The sequence below is a fragment of the Choloepus didactylus genome, chromosome 19, assembly GCF_015220235.1.
Source record: "Choloepus didactylus isolate mChoDid1 chromosome 19, mChoDid1.pri, whole genome shotgun sequence".
NCBI lineage: Eukaryota > Metazoa > Chordata > Mammalia > Pilosa > Megalonychidae > Choloepus > Choloepus didactylus.
Window position 1 is genome coordinate 64,164,013 of NC_051325.1, and position 22,155 is coordinate 64,186,167.

General features: G+C 58.9%; 1 protein-coding gene across 5 annotated transcripts in view; it reads left to right on the forward strand.

Moving 5' to 3' along the window:
• Positions 1-22,155, forward strand: part of CDH4 (cadherin 4) — a 607,874-nt gene that overhangs the window by 500,470 nt on the left and 85,249 nt on the right. For all 5 annotated transcript variants that reach the window (XM_037812041.1, XM_037812039.1, XM_037812040.1 and 2 more), the window contains one exon: positions 19,143-19,298. In XM_037812041.1, the coding sequence (XP_037667969.1) occupies positions 19,143-19,298 (156 nt within the window). The remainder of the gene's footprint in view (positions 1-19,142; positions 19,299-22,155) is intronic.

The window sequence follows — 22,155 nt, forward strand, 5'->3', positions numbered from 1 at the left end:
TGATCCCACTTTACAGACAAGGAAACCAAGGCCGGGAAGTTGCCCCGGTTCTGTGCAGCTGCAAGTGGCAGGGCCAGGACACAGCTGGGCAGGCCGGCCTGCACCTCAGCACTGCCCTCCACAGGCTCAAGGTGGGCTGGGGCAGATGTGTGGCCACAAGCCATTGGACCCCAAAGGGGGCGGAGGCCACCACCCGGCGGGGCCCTGGAGGTGCAGGAGAGGCATCGTGGGGACGGGGGTTTCCCAGGCAGACCCTGCCTGACCCAGCGAGAGTCCAAGGCAGGAGGGCCCGTGCTGGGTTCAGGGAGGAGACAGGCCTGGGCCTTTCTGCCGCACTCACTGCTGTGCTCCTGGAGAGAATCACACACCCTCCCTGGGCCTGGCTGGTACGGGGGTCTCCGGCTGTGGCCCGGGGACTTGGAGCATCAGCGTGCACGTAGACGGGTGGGAAAGTCTTTAATCCGGAGTGCTTGGGCCTCCGAGGCTTGTAGGGAGCTCAAGCATGCTCCCCTTAGAAAGCGACAGGCAGGGCCCCGGGCCAGACCCCAAACGGCCCTCACTCCAGCCGCCGCACGCCCCTCCCCTGCAGCCTGGGCAGATGACCTGTCGCGTCCTCCCCTGGCCCTCCTGGTCACTGGCCCGTTGCCCTGCCACCCCATGCCCTCACTCACAGCGCGTCACTATGTGTTTACCTGAGGCACAGCCCTCCACGGGCCGGCTGCTGAGAGCCAGAGGGCAGTGGCTGGTCCAGGCCTGCATGGGCACTGGGGATGGCAGGATGGGCCCTGGAGCCGTGGGCAGGAGACTCTGGGCAGTGTCACCTTGGGCCAAGAAGGGGAGCTGTGGGGCGCTGGCTTCTGGCGGCAGCAGGGGCGCAGGCAGCTGGGGGAACAAAGGGGCCCCCGTCACATCAGAATGTCCCCAACCCCAGGGACAGAGTGGCCAGTGCCTCCAGCGCTTCTCAGGCCTCAGCATGGAGGTGCAAGTCCCCTTTGGGGGCAGAGCACCCCGATTTGAGGCATTGTGCTAGAGACCAACAGGAGCCCTGCTGGCTTCCGATTGGTGAGGGTGATGCCCATCCCCAAGGGCGGCTCATCCAGTGCCCACCGTGGCCTCATGGGAGCCTGCGCATCTCCACGCCCACACTGACTTGCCTGGGATGGGGTGACGGGTTCTCTTCTGGTCGCACCGCCTCATCCGCAAGGGCCACAGCCCAGTGTGGGGCGCCATGGGCCACCCTGGGGCGGGGAGGGGTGGATAGGACCAACTGGAGGGGGACACAGGGGCTGTGCTCCTGAGCAGTGGCCCCTGAGGGTCTCCATGTGTTTCTTTAATTGTGGTAAAATACACGTATCAACTCACCATCAGTGGCACTTAGTCCTCTCGGTGTTGTTCGGCGTCACTGACCGCTCTTCAGTTCCGGAACATCTTCATCATCCCACAGAGAAACCCACCCCCACTAGCGGCCACCCCAAAGCCGCCCGCCGCAGCCCCTGGCAGCCGCTCCCCTGCGGTCACCTGGGCACTTGCTGTCCTGGATGTCTCATGGACGGGCCTTTTGAGTCTGGCCTCTGGGCTTCATCCCCTGCAGCATGCCCCAGAATCTCGTTCCTTTTTCCTTTCTGTGGCTGAGTGATGGTCCCCTGTACGGACAGGCTGGATGGACATCTGGGTTGTTCCCTCCTTTGGGTGACTGAATAATCTGTGTACCCCTCTTTGTTTAGTTCTGTTTTTGATTCTTTGGCCAATATGTCAGAGAGGAACGGCTGGGGCACACGGTGACGCCTGGCTGTGGGTGCTCCCCCCCTTCCCGCAGGAGCCCTTGTGCCAACGGCCTCATCAGCCGGAAGATGCTGGCCAGGTGGTCCTGGGCCCTCCATGGAGTCTGCCCTCTGTGGCTCAGGGTTGCCCACTCCTGTTGCCCCGGGGACTGGGGACAAAGGCCCTGCCCCTCCACCCCCAGCACTGCTAGGCGAGGGGACAGACAAAGCCCATCTCTCAGCACCCGGCTGTGTTGTGGGTGTGGAGCTGGGCATGGGGCACCTGTGCCACCAAGCACTTCAGGGGACGGCTCAGGATCCTGCCCTTGGTGCCGCCCCCACCCAGCACGGTGGGGTGAAGCTGTCCCAGTGACACGTCACTTGCAGGGGGGAGGAGCACACGGTGCTGGGAAAGGGACGAAGCCACCATTAGCAGGGGCCCGGCAGGCAGCAGCGGTTCCTTGCTTCGGGTTCCTTGCTCGGATCACCTGCTGCCCCGGGGCCCGTGGGGTGTGGAGGCCGGGCCCAGCGCGACAGGAGTGGGGTCGACTAGCAGTGCCCGACCCACACCCAGGAAGGCAGCAGCGGTTCGCACGCCAGGCACTGCCCATGTCCGTGGCATGCTCAGGTCATGCCTCAACTCTGACCCCACTGAGCCGCAGTTTCTCTGGCAGCAAAACGGTTCTGGGGGTAACAGGATGGTCTTCCCATTGGCACAGTCCCACGGGCTTCACCCCACCTGGGCCCTCATTTTAGAGCAGAGAACGAGGGCAGAGGGTGGAGGTTCTCCCAACCGCTGAAGGGTCCATGCTCGGAGGGGCGCCTGGCAGAGCCTAACTCCGGCTCGCAGCTCTGCCACATGTGGGCTGAGACCTGGCAAGGCGCTGAGCTCCCTGCGGCTCTGTCTGCACAGTCCTAAGAGCAGCCTGATCGCTCTGTTCCTGACTTCCTTACCAGACCATTGCAGGACGCCTGAGAGACTGATCTACACACTGCGCTGCAAACTGCAACCTGCTGGCAGACACTCAGCCGCGCTCACCTGCTCCTTATTCAGACATTTGTCGATTGAGCAGATCCATGTATGGCATCCAGTAGGACATCCCAGGTCCTGGGCGCCGGGCACAGCAGCGCACATGGAAACATGGCCCCTGCTCGGGAGAGCCCACCTTCTAGAAACTCAACACTGATGGCAGACGGCAACGGGGGCCGAGAAGGCCCAAGGACACGGAGAAGGGCTGGAGCCTCTGCCCCTCCCACCCACCCCCACCCCGGGAGCCTCGGTGGAGGCTGAGGCTCGTACAGTGGGCACCCCAGTTCTTGCGCCCACTGCCTCCCTCCCAGACATTGAGGACCCTCCAAGGAGACGGGCGAGACCCCGCGGACCCTGCCGCCCAGGTCTGCCTGCCGTGCCGGATGGACACACCTCCACTCGGTCACTCCAAGGCTCCCCCCGACCCCTTGCTCTGGCCTCGACCTCTCTCTCCCCCCTTCTCCTCCACCCCAGGAGCCCCCTGCTCTCCCTGCCTGGCCCTGCTCTCCCCGCCTGCTGCTCTCCCTGCCACCCACCCCTCCTCGTCACCTCCTGCCCGGCAGCCCTGCGGTCTGCTCCTCCAGGCTGTTTAACCTCTGCCTGGAACTTTCTCCTGCCAGCTCTTCCCAAGCAGGTCTTGGCCTGTGGGTCACCCCCTCGGATGCCCCCTGGCCTCCCAGCTCAAGTCCCCAGCCCCCCGGCCTGCTCCGTCACGTGACCCATTTTCCTTCCCTCTGAGCCTCACGGCAGGAGGTTGGGGCTCTGTTTCCTGTCCTCGCCTGCCCTTTCCTGGACAGGTAGCCCCTGTGGGCAGGTGGCATCTCGTGCATGGCGTGTCCTGCTCTGCGGGCCTGGTGATGGCAGTGGCTCTGTGCCCTGTGTCGGCGTTCACTGACACTCTTGAGAGGCCGGCCACGCACCCTGCCCACCCCTCGGCACAGCAGGTGCCCCTACTCTCACCTCCCGAGCACCCCACCTGCCCCACAGCGACCACTCAGATGCCAGCACCTCCTGAAACCGCCCCTGGGCCCAACACATGCCCTATGTGTGCCCCATCCCACCCCACAGTGTCATAGTGGCCTGGCACCGGCACCTCTGCGGCCTGTGGGACAGGTAGTCCATTCCCACCTGGCCTCGGGGTCTCGGTGCCCACCACGGTGGCTGCAGGGAAAGGGGAGAGCAGTGTGAGGTCCGGAGGGCAGGGGCTGCCCGGCCAGTCAGGAAGGGCACAGCTGTCGGCCATTGCTGTGATGCTGGGGACCCTCGGCCGCTGCTCAGGGGGCCTGGCCGTCCCCGTTGGCCGCTCACCACCGCAGGTGCCAGGAGGGGCTGCACAGGGCTGGCAGGACCACAGCAGACCCCCACAGAGCCGCCCACCCTCCGCTGCTCCCAGGCTCCGTTTCCAGCCGGTGCAGGCAGCACACCTGCTGGGGGCCGTCTTGGGGTGGAGACGGCCCCTCCCGGCTGAGCTCTTCCCTCCAGGCCCGAATCACACCTGGGACGGTCGGTCAGTGGCACTTGCGGAGTCGCCGGGCGTCGGTTTCATTTTGAGATCGTCTTCGTTTCCGTTTCTCCGTAGCCTTCCCTTTCCCCGGCGAGTTTTGCGCTTGGCTGCACCTCATTACGTCTCACCGTTTTAAGCACCTGCGATCTGCTTACCTAAACTGTTCTGTTCTGAACGTCTCATTTTGGTAACGGTGGCAGAACCTGCCACTATTAGAAACCAAAATCTCAGTGAATATATCGGGTCATTCTGCAAGAAGGAGCGAGAGCCTGGGGCTGTCAGAGGCGCCTCCTTCTGACGTCCGTCTGGAAGCGGAGGTCTTCCGTAGTCGGTGCCCAAACCGCTCCTACTTCGGACAGTGTTTTAGAGAGCCGGCCTCCCCGGGCCTCGGCCAGGGCCCCCACGCTCCACGCAGGAGCAATCTGATGGGACCCGGTGACGGTCACCCGGGAACCCGGGCGAGCCCTGGAGAGCAGGAAGTCCCCCACCGGAGCCTCCACGCGCTCAAGGCTGCGAACGCTCCTGCCATGACACGGCTCCTCAGCACTCTGGGGCCCCAGCACGTCCCAACCCCATTTTCCAAATTAGAAAGCTGAGGCTTGGGGGAGGCAGGACCAAGAAGGGTCTGGCTTCCAGGCGCGGCTGGTGCCATCCCCAGGGTCCCGGCCTCGGGACCACCCGTGCAGTCTTGTCCTCCTCCCATCCTCCCTGCCTCTTGGACACAACCAAGGGTCAGGGGCTCTCGAGGCTTAAAGAGAAGGATGTTGGGGTGCAAAGAGCACCTTTTACCCCTGCAGAGGGGCCTCGTCACCCAGGAAGCCCCCCCGGCCCCAGGCAGCCTCACAGGTGCATCAGCCCCCACGCCATGGCCTTGGAGGGGCCGGGCTGGGGTCGCCGAGGGGAAGGCCACCCCACCCCACCGACCGTGGACCAGGCAGGGCCAGAGCCAGGGTTCCTCCCAGCCGCTCGGACCTCTGTGTTCTCTCCTGATTCTCACCTGGCTCCCGGGAGCAGCTCTCACCTGGGCTCGGGGAGCCTGGCCGGGCCCCCACACCCTCGCTACTCCAAGCCCTCTGGCCAGAGGAACAGGGGAGAGCTGACAGCCAGAGGACTGGTGGTTCAGACAGAACTTTAAAAATAAAGATTTGCGGTGACTGGGGGGTGGGTAGATTTCAGAAGAGTCCGTTCTATGAATAAATTTCGAGTCGGTCGAGTTCAGCTAGCTTTGAACGGTGCTCAAAGGCCGGATGCGTCTTTAATGAATCACAGCGAGATCACAGCGTGTCTCAGACAGAGCAGGAGGGAGGTGGGGGAGGCTGAGCTGGGCAGGGGGAGGTGAGGACGATAAGGTCTCCGGCAAGGCTGGTGAGGGGCCAGGGGTCCTCCGAGGCTTGGCAAAGGTGCAGGAGAGGTGAGGACACTGGAGCCCAGCTCAGAAGCTGGTGGGCGGAGCACTTGCAGCTGACAAGCCCCCCGAAATGAGGGGGGGGTCCCTGCTCGCCAGGAGGAAGAGAGAAGGGCCCCCTTTCTGCCGTGCGTCAGCTGGATGACACACGGTGTTTGATTACCTGCTCACAGTGGTCCCTCCCTGCCACCCTCTCACACACGTGCACACACACACACGCCCATGCCCAAGTGCACAGCCCTCGGATTCTGGCTGAGCGTGAGTCACACCTCTGGCCAAAGCAGGCCCAGCCCTGACAGCAGAGGGATCCCCTCAGAAACCAGAGCCTGGCCAAGGTGGCTTGGCAGTGGTGAGGCACGGGCAGCAGCAGGTGGACAGACAGACTTGTGCAGACTTCGGCAGCCTGGCAGAAGAGCAGGTGACTGGATGGTGGGGGCCCAGGGTTCCTCTCTGGGCTGCAGGTGCCATGTCACAGGGTGTGCCAGGCTTCCCACTTGGATCTGGCGATGGCATTGGGATCCTGGCTTGGAATACAGACGTAGGCTCTGTGCCGACTCGGCCTGGGCCAGAGGCCACAGGGAGCACAGCTCGTTACAGAAAGCTCACAGGGAACCAGATGACGTCCCTGAGGCTTGGGGGAGGAGACCCTCTTCCTGGAGTCAGGGCTTTGCTCTCAGACAAGGGCTCCAGCGCTCTGGGGCCTCCCACCAGCGTACCAGGGAGAGGCTGCGGGGAGACCTGGCCATTCACTGTGGCCACCAGCCTGGCCAGGGAAGGGCCTCTGTCCCCCTCGCTGCTGCTCTGATGCTGCAGCCTCAGTGAGGGCCAGACGCCTGCTCGGAGGCCGCTGCTCCCATTTCCCAGCTGTGAAAGCAAACAGCAGGCCATGAGTTGGCTTAAGCAGTGAGAATCTGAGGCTCACAGTGGGTTTTGAGGCCAGGACACAAATCAAGGGGTCACCAAGGTGATGCTTTCTCCCAGAAGACCGTGGCGCTCTGGGGCCGGCTGCCGGCGAACCTGGGTCCTTGGCTTTTCCGTCACCTGGTGATGCCCATGGCGGCATCTTCTCCTTTCCTTTCCGGTTCCGTTGCCTTCCAGCCTCTGGCTGCTCCGTGGCTTGTCTCTCTGTGTCCGTCCCTGTGAGACCTCCAGGCGTGGGATCGAGACCAGCCTGACTCACTGGGCCGCCCCTTAGCTGAGGAAACCTCATCACAGTCCTATTTACCAGACGTCACCCCCAGAGATGGATTAAGCATAAGAACACCTTTTACGGGGTGCAGAGCTCCAAGCCACCCCAGTGTGGTGCCAAGGAAAAGCCGGCCCCACCCCGACTCCTGCCCGTGCCCCGCTCGGCCTCATCCTGAAGCCTCTTCTGTACTCCCCGTTTCTGCAAGAGCCCTTGAGGCCGTCTCTCCCCAGGTAATGGGGGTCATCGTGATGGTGGCGGCCGTGCCGGCGGGAGGGCTTTGGTTCTCCCCTCAAATCCTGGCTCCACCACCTAGGAGCCCTCCCTCAACCCCAGTGTCTTCATCTAAGGGGGGGATTAGTGATGTCTGCCTCTGGGGGCTGCTGGGCCATGGGGTGAGATGATGCCCTCCCAGTGCTCAGCGCTGTGCTCAATGCAGAGCCGTCACCCGGGGCGGTCTCTGGAAAAAGGAAAGATGAGAGCAGATGCGGGGACTGAGGAGGCTGAGCTGCCTCCCCCTCAGAGCAGCTCAAAGGAGGGGCAGGAATTTGGGGATCCAGGGACAGCCTGGTGTGCCTGGTATCCAGTGCAGGGCTCAGCGTGTTCCAAGGAGCTCCGGCCCCTCGTTTTGAATGAGGAGTACCTGTTTGTGTCACGGAGGTAGCTGAGGGGGTCCCCTGGGAGCACTCCTCGTAGAGCACTCCATGGGAGGTCCTGGAGCTCATGCTGTGGGCCGGGAGACTGCGAGGCACTGGGGGCCACCAGAGGAAGGCAGGAAAGAGTCAAGGGGCCATGATAACAAGCAAACACAGGCACCCTCAAGATTCTGACAAGTGCCTAAAGATGACTAAAATAGAGGGTAACTCTGAGATGAGGCAGTCAGGGAGGCCTCCAGGAGGAGGCGTCATTTAAGCTGCGCTCTGAGGAGCCTGCAGCGCACAGCACCAGGGAGAGGGGAGAGACGCAGGGTGGAGGGCCAGGGTCTTGTACTTTCTAGAAAGACTGGCTGCTCTCAGCTCCTACTGGAGCCCATTGTGGATGGCGATTGCTTAAAATAAGACCCCACCAGGGCCTCCCACAGCATTGTCCCCACAGCGTCACTGGATACACACGTCTGTTTGATTTCTTGTGTTCTAATCAAATTGTCCTGGAGCCCCAGGCACTGGGGAATTTGGAAACCCTCCTGCAAGTGAGAATAAATAGTAAATGAAATTTCAATTAAAAGGATAAATCACGGTGACGGACTTCCTCATGGTGACCGATGGGAACCTGGCCTCGACTTCGGGCTGAATCCAATCGAGTAGCAGCCACTTCTTTTAAAAAGCTGACGGTTTTAGCAGGTGTCACCAACTCCAGTGAGGACCCCGGAGTCTGTTTCCCACGCAGCTGCTCAGATACCTGGATTTCCAGAGGCTGCACATCCTTCCTGGATGCACTTGCATCCCCCTCCCAGGACAGACTCCTTCCAGCGTTCCGCCAGCCACCAGGCCTAACGGTTCTGGAGCGTTCCGAAGCAGCGGGGCCTCCACGCCAGCTGCCAGCACGATGGGCAGCGACTCCACTCCCAGACCTTTTATTCAGATCAGCTTTTCATCTGTTTCCCTCTTTCTTGCCATCCATCACTTGAATAGCACAGCATGAACCTGCTCTCACGAAACTTCGGTGCACTAACAAAGCAGGCTGTCCAGCAGGGCTCCTGGTGGCAGCCCCTCCTCCACCCTCCTCAGGACCCCAGGCCCACCCTGTGACCACTTGGCAGGTTCCTGTGGATGCTGAGCCCATCCATGTGCCTCAGAGGCAGCTGGAGTCCTGCTGGTGATGAGGTAGAGGTGCTGCTAGCACCCATAGCACCCATTCCCGCCCTCGAGGTCCCCCAGCATTTGTCGTCACCTCCACAGGGAATGTGGGCTGATAGCTTCCAGATGGCCATGGAGACAGTGCTGCACGCTCCCCACGGATGGACAGGTGGCTTGCTGGCCTGGGCAGATGTTGCTGGAGCTGCCTGGCTCCCCTTTCCCCTTTTCCACCTCAATTCTCATTGGGGGGACCCTGTCACCACTTTTGGTCTTGCAGGTTGAGTGGGGTGGTCTCTGCTGCCAGCCCTAAGGGTGAGCATGACAAGGGCCTGGCGAGTCTGCCTCCTGCAGCCCCCAGCTGTGGTTCAGGATGGGATGGGATGCAACGAGCATCAGCTGTAAGGTGTTCCATTTTGCTGTTGAGAACAAGGCGCCTTCCCTGCTGAGGCAGCAGCAGAGCCAGGCCCCCTGGGGATCCCAGGCAGCTGCTTACGAGCCGCGTGGTCTTGGGCAAGGGACTTAACCTCCCTGTGCCTCGGTTTCCTCGTCCGTAACCGGGGAGGACAGGCATGAATTGCAGTACTGTGGGGATGAGCTCACAGGCTTAGGGTCACAACTGGCCCCGTGTACTAGTTACAGAAGCGCCAACTGCCACTGCCATTACAACAGTCCTCCTGCCTCCCCCTCTGCACTACCTCTGCTGTTGCCCGTCCGTTGCTGCTACCCCTGGGATGCTGAGCTGGCAAGACGAGACCCTGGACGTGCCAGGGCCTGCAGATGGCCAGTACCTTGCCTTCCTGCTTGAGCCCTTGTGCAGTGAGCGAGCGACTGCCTGCCTTTCTGCTGTGGCCTGGAATCTCCAGCCTCTCCCCGGTGTCCCTGTCCTCTTGCATGGTTTGTTCAGCCATGCACCTATGATGTGCAGAGCGTCTTCTGTGTGTCTGCCACTGTGCCCGGCTTTGCGGGGGAGACACTGGGGCACAGCACTCAGGCTGCGGAGCTCAGCCCCCGCCCTGACTCAGCCCCTGCCCCGGCTCAGCCCCTTGTCCCAGCTCAGCCCCCCAGCCCGGCTCAGCCCCCCAGCCCGGTTCAGCCCCCCGCCCCAGATCAGCCCCCCGGCTCGGCTCAGCCCCCTATCCTGGCTCAGCCCCCTGCCCTGACTCAGCCCCTTGTCCCAGCTCAGCCCCGTGTCCCAGCTCAGCCCCCCGGCTCAGCTCAGCCCCCTATCCTGGCTCAGCCCCCCGCCCTGACTCAGCCCCTTGTCCCAGCTCAGCCCCTTGTCCCAGCTCAGCCCTCCAGCTCGGCTCAGCCCCCTATCCTGGCTCAGCCCCCCACCCCAGCTCAGCCCCCAGCCCCAGATCAGCCCCTTGTCCCAGCTCAGCCCCTTGTCCCAGCTCAGCCCCCCGGCCCGGCTCAGCCCCCCGCCCCAGATCAGCCCCCCGGCTCGGCTCAGCCCCCTATCCCGGCTCAGCCCCCCACCCCGGCTCAGCCCCCCGCCCCAGATCAGCCCCCCGCCCCGGCACTGAATCCCAGTCTGAAGCTGCAGGTCTTCCAGTGCCGTCTCTCATTTAACCCTGACAACACCCCTGCTCGGTGGCTGGAACAATCCCATTTACAGCCGAGGAGAATGACCCAAAGTGAAGAGCGAGCGTCACTCCGGAACCCTCTCGGGAGGCGGCCGCCGGCCAGTGAGGAGGACCGTCACCCTGAAAGGCACCGGTCCCAGCGCACCACCGGGGCCACGTGACCATGCCTCAGCCAATCCCACGCTCACCGGCCCGTCGTGGGTCACATGACCATGCCTGACCCAAGCATGCTCTCACTGGCCGAGCTTGGGTCACATGTTCATGCCTGAGCCAATCACAGTGCCAGGTAACTTTGGGTCCCCTCATTGGCCCAGCTTGGTCACATGGGGCCGTCCCTAGGCAGCACCCAGAGGTGCAGAGCTGAGGTGGTGTCCAAGGGAAGCAGAGGGTGACTGGTCCAGCGTGGCCGCTGCCTCCCTCCCTGTAGGGACCTGTCCTACTGTGCCCCCTCCGGCCCGGGGCTCCTGCCCCACCCTGGCGGCCCCCAAGGCTGGGTGGCGTCAGAAGTCGCCGCTCGCCCTGGCCAGGACCCTGCTGGACTCCGCTGGACCCCGGCAGGCGCGCTCTACGCTGGAGTAAAGGCCAGCTGGGACGGCTGGGACCCTGGGAGGACCCCGGTGGACCCCAGCAGGTGCACTCCACACTGGAGTAAAGACCGCTCGCCCCGGCTGGGACCCCGCTGGACCCCGCTGGACCCCGGCAGGCGCGCTCTACGCTGGAGTAAAGGCCAGCTGGGACGGCTGGGACCCTGGGAGGACCCCGGTGGACCCCAGCAGGTGCACTCCACACTGGAGTAAAGACCGCTCGCCCCGGCTGGGACCCCGCTGGACCCCGCTGGACCCCGGCAGGCGCGCTCTACGCTGGAGTAAAGGCCAGCTGGGACGGCTGGCCAGAGACGTGGGCACCCGCACATCCACGGCGACGGGGCAGGCTCCCCCCAGACTCTCAACTCTCCCTCAGGACGGAAGGCGCCAGCAGCAGCAACGAGGGTGCGCACGCAGTGACCGCTGCAGAGGTCAGGACCCCGGATCCCACCCCTGACAGGTCCGGGCAGTCGGCCCCAAGGGTGTCAGCCTCGCCCCTGGCCTTGGCTTCATCCTTCTGGGCTCTGAACAGCGGGTTCCACGCTCTCATCCCTGCGAGGGGCGCCGCCTCCACCGCAGCTGAGCCGCAGCCGCCGCAGCCCAGTGCAGGCCTCTTGGTCCCTGGAAGCCACGGGCTTCCCCGCTGGTCGTGGAGGGTCCCTTGCTCTTCCAGGACACTCCGTCCCTCTGCCTTCCCCTCCTGAGGCCGTCGGGCGGCTGCTGAGGAGCAAGGCGGGTGCTGGTGAGTAGTGCCCTCGCACGGCCCTGGGCTGGCCCACCCTGGCTGGCCACCCTCTGCGGTTCCCGCTCCAGGGCTCCTTGGGGGACGAGGCCGCAGCGGACGCTGGCAGGGCCACACCCCTCCTTCCCTCTGCCCCAGTCAATCCCCCGCACAGGAATCCCCATCTCAGGCTCTGCTCAGGGGACCCCAACCCAAAAAGGGGTGTCATGGTCAGGGCAGCCCCCATGGGGAGTGGGGTAAGCCGGGTCCGGAGCCTCCAGGCACCTGAACCCCAGGCCGGCACCCCCCGCCACGGGGTGGGCTCCTCAGACTATCACTGGGCCCCTTCGGGTCTTCGGCTGATGGCAATGGAAAACATCTGCTATCCCAAGCAGAAAGGAAGGTGCCAGAAGGACCCGGGGCGCTCACAGGCTGGAAACCAGGGGGCCTGGGGCTGCGGGGCTGCACGGGGCAGTGCCACTGAGGCGAGGGGCCGCGGCCGGGCTTTCTGCCCCTGGTCGTCCTCCCTCCGGATCCGAGTTGGAGACAGGGCAATGCCTGCGGGGGTCACAGGCTACCCCGTGGCTGGGGGAGGGCGGCATCGTGACGAGGGTCTTCCCAAGACCACCCACCATGGGGTAATGGAGATTCCCCCAAAACACCAGGCCTCTCTTGCCAGAACAGCAGGGACGGGTGCCGCGTGGCCGTCGGTGTCGGCAGCAGTCAAGTCTAATCCCAGAACAGAAGTTGCCCGGCCCCGCTCTCTGTTAATTTAGTACAACCCACAGGGCGTTTGTGAGAAGCGTGGAAGTCACTGTTTCCCACCAGGCGAATTTTGTAAGAGCATATTCATGGCTTTCATTAGAATGCATATGGCTTTAAGGGTTTATTCCTGACTTATAAAACTCAAAGTAACTGTGAACCGTGATGTACAATAGTGTCAGTGCTACACAACAAGTGCCTTTCCATATCACATTGGGGTTTTTCTGCTCATTACAAGAACCTAACTGAAAATAATCGAAAGCTGAATTTCCTCATGCTTGGAAAGTATTTCATAAAATGCAAGAAATACAAACATCTTCAAGCCTCTTAAAGAAATGTTCAAGAGTCAAGGAAAAGTTAGAAATAAGTAAGAATACTTGCCACCCTGGATCCCAAGTTTGTGTGATTAATTTTATGAGAATTTTAACAGCACTCAGTCTTGCTGCTTATCCGCTGCTGTGGCAAAGGGCTTTAAATTAAATTCTACAGCAAGCTGAAAGCGATTCGGTGGGACTAGGTTACAGTTTCATAATCTCTTTCTGAAGTAATTGGCATGAAGTGCTGGTCCAGGAGCTTACACAGAGCCACGGTGACTTTTTTTTTTTTTTTTTTTTAAGAGGCCAAAGTTTACAAATTTTTATTTTATATTTAAAGTGGACATCAGCTTTGCAAGTTTCTGACAGAGTCTGTTATATAAATATTATATGTGTTTGGACCCACATCCTTTAATACACCGAATTTTATAACTTTTACTGAAGAGCTGTCTTGGAAAGTATTTAAATGCCCATTCCACAATGTAAAATATATATATTTATATATATTATATGAGTTTTACAGCTCAGTACAATTTCATGAAGCAGCCTGGTGTAATAGAAAACATGTGGACTTTGTAGTCAGGGGCATCTTAGATTCAAATTCCAAGTTGTGTAATCTTGGAAAAATTGCTTAACCTCATTAATCTTCAGTTTACCTTTCTCTGGGTAGTGATATAATATCTACTTGCAAAGCTGTCGACTGGTTTTTTTAGGCATTCTTTGTCAAATGCCTGGTTTTTAGTTACACTCAATCAATTAAAGATCTGTTTATTTGTGAATTCTTATTTGGATAGAACTCTGAAATAATACAAATGTGTCTTTTAAAGGCCTCGAGATGTCACTTACTCAGTACCTCTAGTTACACGGTGACTTTTAAAAGCACGTAGCGCCAGCCGCTCCCCGCGCACCCCAGAGCCAGATTTGCAGAGCTGGCTGGAGAGGGGGACACGGCAGGGTGAGAGTCTATGCCTGGGAGCCGAGGGGCCATGGAGAAGCTTTAAGCCCCCGCGAACTTGGCGCGTTTGCCTGGTGGGCACGGGCTGCACCTGCCTCCACGTGCTTTAGCAGGTGCCTTGGGCGGGTGGCAGGATGCGCCGTGGGAGTCGGGAGCTCCGCCTCGATCCTCAAGTCCTTGTTATTCCCATCGTGGTCCTCAGTCTCCCTGTCGGCAGAATGGGCTGGACGTGATGGTCGGGGGGGCTGACGTTTGGGGACTGTCTTTAATGGATGCTTCGGGAATTCTAGGGGTGGGGACTGGAGAGTCGAGATTCCTGGATCTCTCCTCTTCAGAGCAGCTCTGTGCCCGCGTGACAGGGACTGGCAGAGCCATTTTAGGCCATGAGAAGGATACCAGAGGAGGGAGGCCCTAATTTGCACAGAGGGGCCCAAGGCCAACGCAAGGAGGAGCAGGAAGAGATGGATTTTAGAAGAAAATTGCCTCTCCTCACCAGAACGTCAAGGCCAAGGGCAGCCGGCGGGCGGGTCGGGGGTGAGTGGGGTGGGGCGAGGGGGCCTCTGGCAGAGTCGGAGTGTTTGCCTCGGTGGGGAGATGGGAGCTCCTATGGGCAACTCAAAGCTCCCAGCAGATAGGAAAACAAGGTTTTGCTATCCTTTTTCTTGGGAAAACCCCTCGGTTTAATATCATACACGGAGAAAGAGCTGAAACACTTTTCTCAAGAATTACATCTGAGCGGAAGATCTCGAGCCTGCGGATTTTTAACAGATTATTCTAGAATGCTGGGGTGGGAATGCAGGGGGCTTTGTAGGTGGTTGGCAGAGCCTGTGAAAATGCAGAACCACCTTAACCCTTTAAGAGGCATGCTGCAAAGGAAGGTGGTACAGCCGTGCGTCTGTGAGCGTATGCCTGGGGCCACACCAGCTGGTGGGCAACACTGGGGAGGCCCAATTGAACCCCGCTTTTTACAGGCCCCCCTTGCTGTCCCCGAGTCCCTCCCAAGGACTGTCACCACCCTGCTCTCTCCCGGGCACTGAGCACCACAACCTAGGCTTGTGGGGTCAGGGCGAGCCACGTGTTTGAACGTTTCTCCCACCGCAGGGAGCCGTGTAACCGCCGGGCCGTGCTGCCCTGGTGACCGTCTCTCCCAGCCAGGGCACAGGTTCCAGGTGCATTGATGTGGGGCAGGAACTGATGGAGAGCTCGGCTTGGGAGGGGAGGACAGCTGGAAGCAGAGGGTTCCTCCTGATGGGGCAGGGTCTCCTCTGGAATCTGGGAGCGCCCTTTTCCCCATGGCGTGTGTCCTCCCTCTGAATGTTTTGGGATCACTCTCCAAGGTGTTTGCCTTTCAAATCCACACCTGGTGACTGTTCTGGAGTCTCAGGTGCCTCTCCTTGGGGGAGACTCCACCAGCAGCCTCGTCTCCTCCTGCCCCTCCGGTGGGCAAGCACCAGCCATCCATGCTTCCAGAAGTCCCCAGACGGCACAGTCGCCGGACACCATACGGTATTTTAATGAGACCTCACTTTAAATCGACCTTTCTCCATCTGTTCTGTCCTTTAATAACAAATGTAAGAGAGCGCAGTTCTCCGTGGCATCCTGGGCCTGCAATGCATGATGGAAATGCCTGTCTGTATTCTTTCCTCATGGCCCTCGTGAACGCTTCTGGATGTTGTTCTCATTTTCCAGACACAAATCAAGGGGAAACTGCTCTCCCCTGATCTGCCTAACTCATCCGTGCAGTATTTCTTCTTAACATCATAAACTGGGGAAGAATCCGGAATGTTCTGAGTGCTGATGCAGAGAGCCCCAGGACACCCCCATGCACTGCCACCCGCCGCCCACCGTATGTCACAGGCCCTGCTGGACGGCAGCTGGGGATTTAGGCAAAAGTGGCCAAAAGGTAGTGAGAGCGCTTTGCCAAAAACAAAGAACGAAAACAAAACACAAAACCTCTTTAAATATGAAGTGGGCTTTCTTTTCTTCAGTTTTATAATTAAATTTCCTTAGACAAGACGGGTCCTTTGGCCCAGAGAACGTAACCGTAACACACGCAGTAAGTCTGCTATGTCCGTCATTCTAGCTGTGGGAGACTCGAGCCACTCAGCCCTGACTCCTGCCTCCAGAGCCTCCCTGGCTCGGTACATTCTCCTCAGACCAGTTCAACTCGGCAAACACTGTCAGAGGCCCTTCTGCGTACTTAGAGCTTCCAAACCTTCCAGCCCTTCTAGAACCTTCTGCACTCCCAGAAGGCGGACATGCTACCTCCTCAGCATCCAGCCTTGGCTTTTTCACGTCACTCACTCAATTCTCTTCTCTCCTCAGTGGAAGTTGGATCTCAACCCACTCTCCTGGCTCGGTGGTGCAATTCCAGCCGGGTGGCAGGGAGGAGGGCTTTGCTCCGTCCTGCAGGTTTGCGGGACTCTGCCCCATACGCCCTGGTGACTAAACTTTGGTGAAAACCCTCCGTGGGTGGAGAGGAGACGGGCCTTGCCCACGAGGGCCACCTCACTGTGGACCACCCGCCCATGTAGGGAGCTCGGGCCCCAGGAAGGAAACTGCGTCCCTCAGGCGTTTGCTCCAAACCTCCTGTGGTCCATCCTGCCTCAGCTGGCCAGAACGTGGCTGGTCAGGGCGGCTCTTTCCTGCTGGACATTCCTCGTGGCCCCACGCAGCCCAGGGAGGGGACTGAGTCTCCATCTGAGCTTCTCCTGGGATGTGGGCACTGTTGGATGGTAACTGGGCGGGAAGGTGGACAGTCTGAGAACCTGGAATGTCATCATCAACTTGAGGAAGCAGTAGGGCGGCACTGACTGCGATGGACACGCAAGCCAGAACTCTGCTGGGACCCGATGGGACCGCTGGGGGTACCTGGGGGACACAGGTGTCCGCCCCCATGCCCAGGCACTGGTCACTCTTGGTGGTTTTTCTGGAAGCTTGGTTTGCTGTGGGCTGCCCAGGGCAGGGCCCGGAGGAGGCCTCCCTGACCATGGAAGGCAAGGGCCCTTCCCTTCTCCCATAGATGCTCCTCACGGACTGTGTGTGTGTGCGCACCTGTGTGTGCACAACTGGGGGAGTCCATGCCTGTGACTTATGGAGGGCAAGTCAGAGCTGGGCCTGCTCACAAGTGTGTGTGCGTGCACCTCAGCCAGGCGTGCTTTCCCTCCCACTGCCTTGGGCCCCACGCACACCCGGCCCCAGCGTTCCTACTGACCTGTGATGCCCGCAGAGATGAAAACGCTCTCTCGTTCTTGCTGTGACAATGACTTAATTCTGCTTCGTGTCCTATTGCATTGCGGGGACAGCGCCGAGCAGCCACGGCTGGCTGGCATCCCAGCCCCACGCGTGCACCGAGTGCAAAGAAGGATAGCGATTTGCTGGTAAACACCGGTTTAGGAAATACGTTCCTTATCAAGCGTAATTTTCTAAGAATTTTGGTGTTCCTCTCGAGGATGACTTGCTTTTGTGGTACAAACTAAACCAGTAAGGACTTTTGTTATCAAATGCCTTTTGAGACGCCACTGAGACGATGGTGTGATTGTTGCCGTGTTACGGAAACAACCGTCTTCCGTTCCTGGCGTGAGTCTCTGGCGTGTGGTGAGGGTCCCTCAGTTCACAGCCCGCTCCGTCTGCTGTTTGGTTTGTGTTGTCACGCCTTCCCCGGGGTCTGCTCCTACCTTACTCTGTGCCCACGACCGCGAGCCCTGTGAAACAGGGTGGCCACTGCCTCTCCCAGTTTCCCATCTGGGTGAGCATCTCTGTTGCTGGAGCTCTATGGGGGCACTTTCTGGAGAACGAGTGGTCCTCTCAGGTTTGGTCCTTCTACTCAAGTTCGGGAATGTATCTTTTCTCAAAAAAAAAATCAATTTCATCAAGATTTTCAAATGGGACAGCATAAAATATGAAGAGTAAAATGTAAAAAAGTCTCATGTTCTCTCTTAATTAAATTTGCCAACGGTGCATTTATTTTATTGAGGGTTTGTGTTTCTGTGCAGTTCCTGAATTATTTATCTTTTTCCATTTTCAGATTCAGAAATTTCTACTTTCATCCTTATTGATTATTTTGGTGTTACAGTGTCCAGCTTTATCATTACTTTGTTTCTTGCGCTGAATCGTAGTTCATTTACTGTAATTATGTTTCAATGATGAAACATAAGATTCTGTTTGATCACATTCCCTGGGTTTGCTATGAAATAGGCTCATTGTCATTATTATTTTAAATAGTCTCTAAATGTAATTTTGGTTCCTGTTTGAACAAATAATTATATTTAAGGACACTTTTTGATTTCTAAAATATCTCTCTCTTTTGAAGTTTTATCATTACAGTTTAATAGCATTGTTCCAATAAAAGGTCCTGGGTAATTTTTTTTTGAGGTCTGCACTGTGTTCTATTTTATTTTTAAATGTTGTAATGGTTCCATGGACTTTGATTTTTTTTTTAAAGTTGTCTATTCAAAAGGTGAACTCAAAGTTGAACATAAATCTATTAATTCTACCTTATCAATTATACCTTTCAAAACTCAATGGCTAATTCACATTTCCTCTAGTGAATCCCTTACAGCCAAGAGAAGTGTGTAGGCTTCCAAAGACTGTGTTTCCAGGAGTTTCCAGCTCCTTATCGTTACAAGAGAATTGAAAGGCTTAGATCGTGGTTTAATTACACTAGTATTCTTTACTTGACCCTGACACAATATTTATCTCCTCATCTGGGCAAAAATAAAATGGCATCCTGAATCACCCTCCCACACCCCATGTCACTTGGGAATTTGCACCTTTCCATTGCTTCCCCAATTCTCAGACTTGGCTCATGTGCTTTGGATTTAGCCCCCAGATAACCTTTAATAAACTGGTACTTCTACATCACATGGCCTCTCTGTAAGAGGATCCTATATGCGTATCTGGCTCTGGGATCATATTGCCAGCCACTCCTAGTTGAACCCTTGAATTTCTATTTCTGAATCCTGCTCTCCAGTCCTTTGATGTCCCACCCCCGTTCGAGGTCTCCCCTGCGAGTCCCCTCTCGGGGCACTGGATCATCTCAGTTGCCTCTGTCAAGAAGAGCAAGAAAATGGAACGTTTTCTTGGTCTTTGCACATCCAAAACCATGTTGCCTTCCCACACGGAGGAGAACCCGATCGAGTGTGAAGGTATCGGGGTGGCCCCGTCTTCTCTCCCTTGGCCCCCCGCGCTGTCGCTCTCCTGTCTTCCTGCGTAGGTGTCTTTGTAGGTCTCACACAGCGGTCAGGAGAGTTTGCCTCGCGGCCTTGTGCCCTCTTAGCCATCACTGGGAAACCAAATGGATTAATCTACATGGTTTTATCAAGCTCCCTGGAGGGCCTTTCATACTGTCCTGCCCTCTAGGGGCTCTGGCCTTGCAGTTGGTGGCGCTCAGCGAATCCCTCCACCTGGCTGCCCCCCCCCAGGTTCCCCAGGTGGTCTCAGGTGTGCTCAGCGAGGGTCAGGTGCCAGGAAACGGGCTGGGAGGTGTGCGGACACGTGGCCCTGCTGACGGCTCCTCTCCCTCTGTCCCTCCGCTCAGATCCGCTCGGACAAGGACAACGACATCCCCATCCGGTACAGCATCACGGGCGTGGGCGCCGACCAGCCCCCCATGGAGGTCTTCAGCATCGACTCCATGTCCGGCCGCATGTACGTCACTCGGCCCATGGACCGGGAACAGCGGGCGTCCTACCACGTGAGTGCCTGCAGCCCGCCGGGTGGGGGCCGACGCCCCGGCTGCCGTCCAGGGGACAGCCACGGGGTCCCGCTGGACAGGGGTCTTGGTCTAGAGGGGCGGTCCCCACGCGTTGGCCCATGTCAGAATCATCTGGAAGGCCAGGTGCCTGGGGGGACTTCTAACTCAGTTGTCCAGGGCAGGGCCTGAGCATGCGCATGTCTGCGCTCCAGGGGTCATCGGGGGTGTGTCTCCATCCATACGCCCCGAGGACCCGGTGGTCCACGTGCTTCACAATCTCCTTCGAAGGCCGTGTACCTGCCTGCACCCTGGGCCCGCACACCTGTGCTCACCCCCTTCCTCGAAGCCCCCTCTCAGCTCCCGCGTAGCACCCACAGCCTTTCGTCTCCTCCTGGCTGTGTCTCTGGCCACAGGAAACCAGCTCTGCGATGAGAGCAGCTCTACGCTCCAGCTCCCAGGCTGGGCACGGAGAAGGGAAAATCACACGAGAAAATGAAGCTGCAGGACCCCCACTTAGAGGGCCCGTGTTGATTTCTCTCTGCCCTCGCCTCAGGGACCGTGGCTCAAGGGGAGGGAGTCACCGAGCCGGTCAGCCCCTCCCTGGGGCTCAGCCTCCTCTGCAGCCAGGTTTGCCCCTGGGGGAGCAGCACGGCCCGCAGGCCACCCGGGCCCCAAACCCCAGCCCCGGCCCCACTGGCCCCTCGCCGGGTGTGAGCCCTTGGGAAGCGGCAGCCCCCCCGGCTCAGCTCTCCCACCTGTGCAGTGGGCGTTCCGAGAACCCGGCGAGAGAATGTGCAGCAGAGGCCAGTGCCCAGTAAGGGGGGTGTATGTGTGCTGTTTTGGGGGTGTCTGCACTTCCAGCTCCTGGGCTGTGGTTTGGAAATGCAAGCCTTCGTTTAGAGCGGGTTGAACCCCCAGCTTCTGCCCGATGTGGTCATGCTAATCATCTTGAATTTCACTTGGCTTCAGCCCACGGCACCGGATGTAGCCTGCCCGCTGCTTCCCACATTTGCTGTTGCTCACTGATGAGTTATGTCCTTCCCATTAGAAGGACGGCCGCATGTGGGCAGGGGGTCCTCTGGCTTGTCTACCTCCATCTCCCCCAGTCCAAGAACAGAGCAGAGACAGGGGCGGAATCAAAGTTGGGCTCACAGTACCTGAAATCAGCTCCCCAGCTTGCGGGCCTTAGACCTCCCTTCTCAAAACAGCTTCCAAAAGAAGCCTTGGCTCGTACTTCCAGAGTCTTCCTCCTTGTCTACCCTGTCTCATCTCCCATCCATCCATCCATCCATCCATCCATCCGACTCATCCATCCATCCATCCTTCCAACCAGCCATCCAACCAACCAGCCAGCCAGCCAGCCAGCCTTCAATTTATCCATCCATCCATCCATTTACCATCCATCCCTCTCTCTATCCATCAGACCATTCATCCTTCATTTTATCCATCCATCCAACCATCCATCCACCCGCCTGTCATTCCATCCATTCACCCATCCTACCATCCTTCCATCCATTATCCGTCCATCCACCCATCCACATAGCACTTCTTGAGCATCAGCTATGCACCTGGCCCTGTGTGAGGCCCTGGGGACACGGCTCTGGATAGAGTAGATGCACCCCACTCTTGGGGAGCTTACCCTCCAGTGGGAGAATGAGGCCTCTAATGGTTCTTGGCCTGAAGCCCCTAAGAGAGGATGTGACCCCAAATTCTTCTGCAGTCAGACCTTCTGCTACCTTCTGGTAGCTGCTCTGTTGCCTTAAGAGTTGACGCAGGCACCGATGTGACGCCTCTGCCCCAGCCCCCCGCCCGGGTGTCACCATCGGAGACAGGCATCCGAGTGCCTGCTGACTCTGCCCCCCCGGTTGGGGGGGTCCGGGAAAGGGAGAAGAGGGAGGTTGAAAGGAAAGAGTATCTTGTCAGCTGGATGGGAGAGGCTGTCCCACCTGAGTGCCTGGGCATCTGAAGGAAATCATATCCTTTCTGAGCAGGAAAGATGATTTTGTTCGCAGAGCTGAGGAATGTGGAGGAAAATGATTCAGGAGTGAGGTGTTTGAGGTGCACTGGAGTCAGGGCTGTCGAGACTGTTTTAGGCCAAGTCTCCAGAACCGGAACCAGAACCAGAACCAGATGGGGAAACCCTCTGAGAGCTGGGGGGGGGGGGGGCTGTCCACAGGAAAGGCGGCGGCTGACGTGCAGGCAGACTTTGCTGTTGGCTCCCAGACAGGCAGTTGCAGGGGCGCCCCTCCCTGGGAGGGCTCTCAGGGCCCCTCTCCACTCAGCCAAGTCCAGATGGGGGGTGCCCGTGAAATGAGGGGTGGGCTCTCTGCTCGGCCGTCCTCATCCAAACGTTTGCGGGCAGCCTGCGCTGGTCTGCCTCCGGGGAGGCTCGGCCGCCCTCCCCCCTCCCCCCTCCCCCCCTCTTCCATCCCCTGCCCCTCTCCCCTCCCCTTTCTCTCCCCCTCCCTCCTTCAGGCTCTGTTTCCCGCCTTCCCCCTCCCACTTCCTTCTCTCCTCCCCTCCCTCCCTCTTTCCTTCCTGCTTTCCTCTCTCCCTCCTTCAGCAAACAGTGATCGAGGACCAGACACTCTTCTAGGTGTTGGGGATGCATCGGTACATGAAACGGGGAGCCCTGCCTTTGTGGAGCTCCTAGTCTGTGGTGGGGATACAAACGATAAGCATTTTAAGTAAATTACAAGCACATTCAAAGATAAGTGCAGTGGGAGAACAGTAGGTGAATGCACCTGGGGGTGGGCGAGAGGGGTTATGATTTTAAACAGAGCGGGGCCTTGGGGTGGGCCTCATCGAGAAAGGGACATCTGAGCTAGGGCTGAAGGAGGTGAGGGGAGCCGGGAGG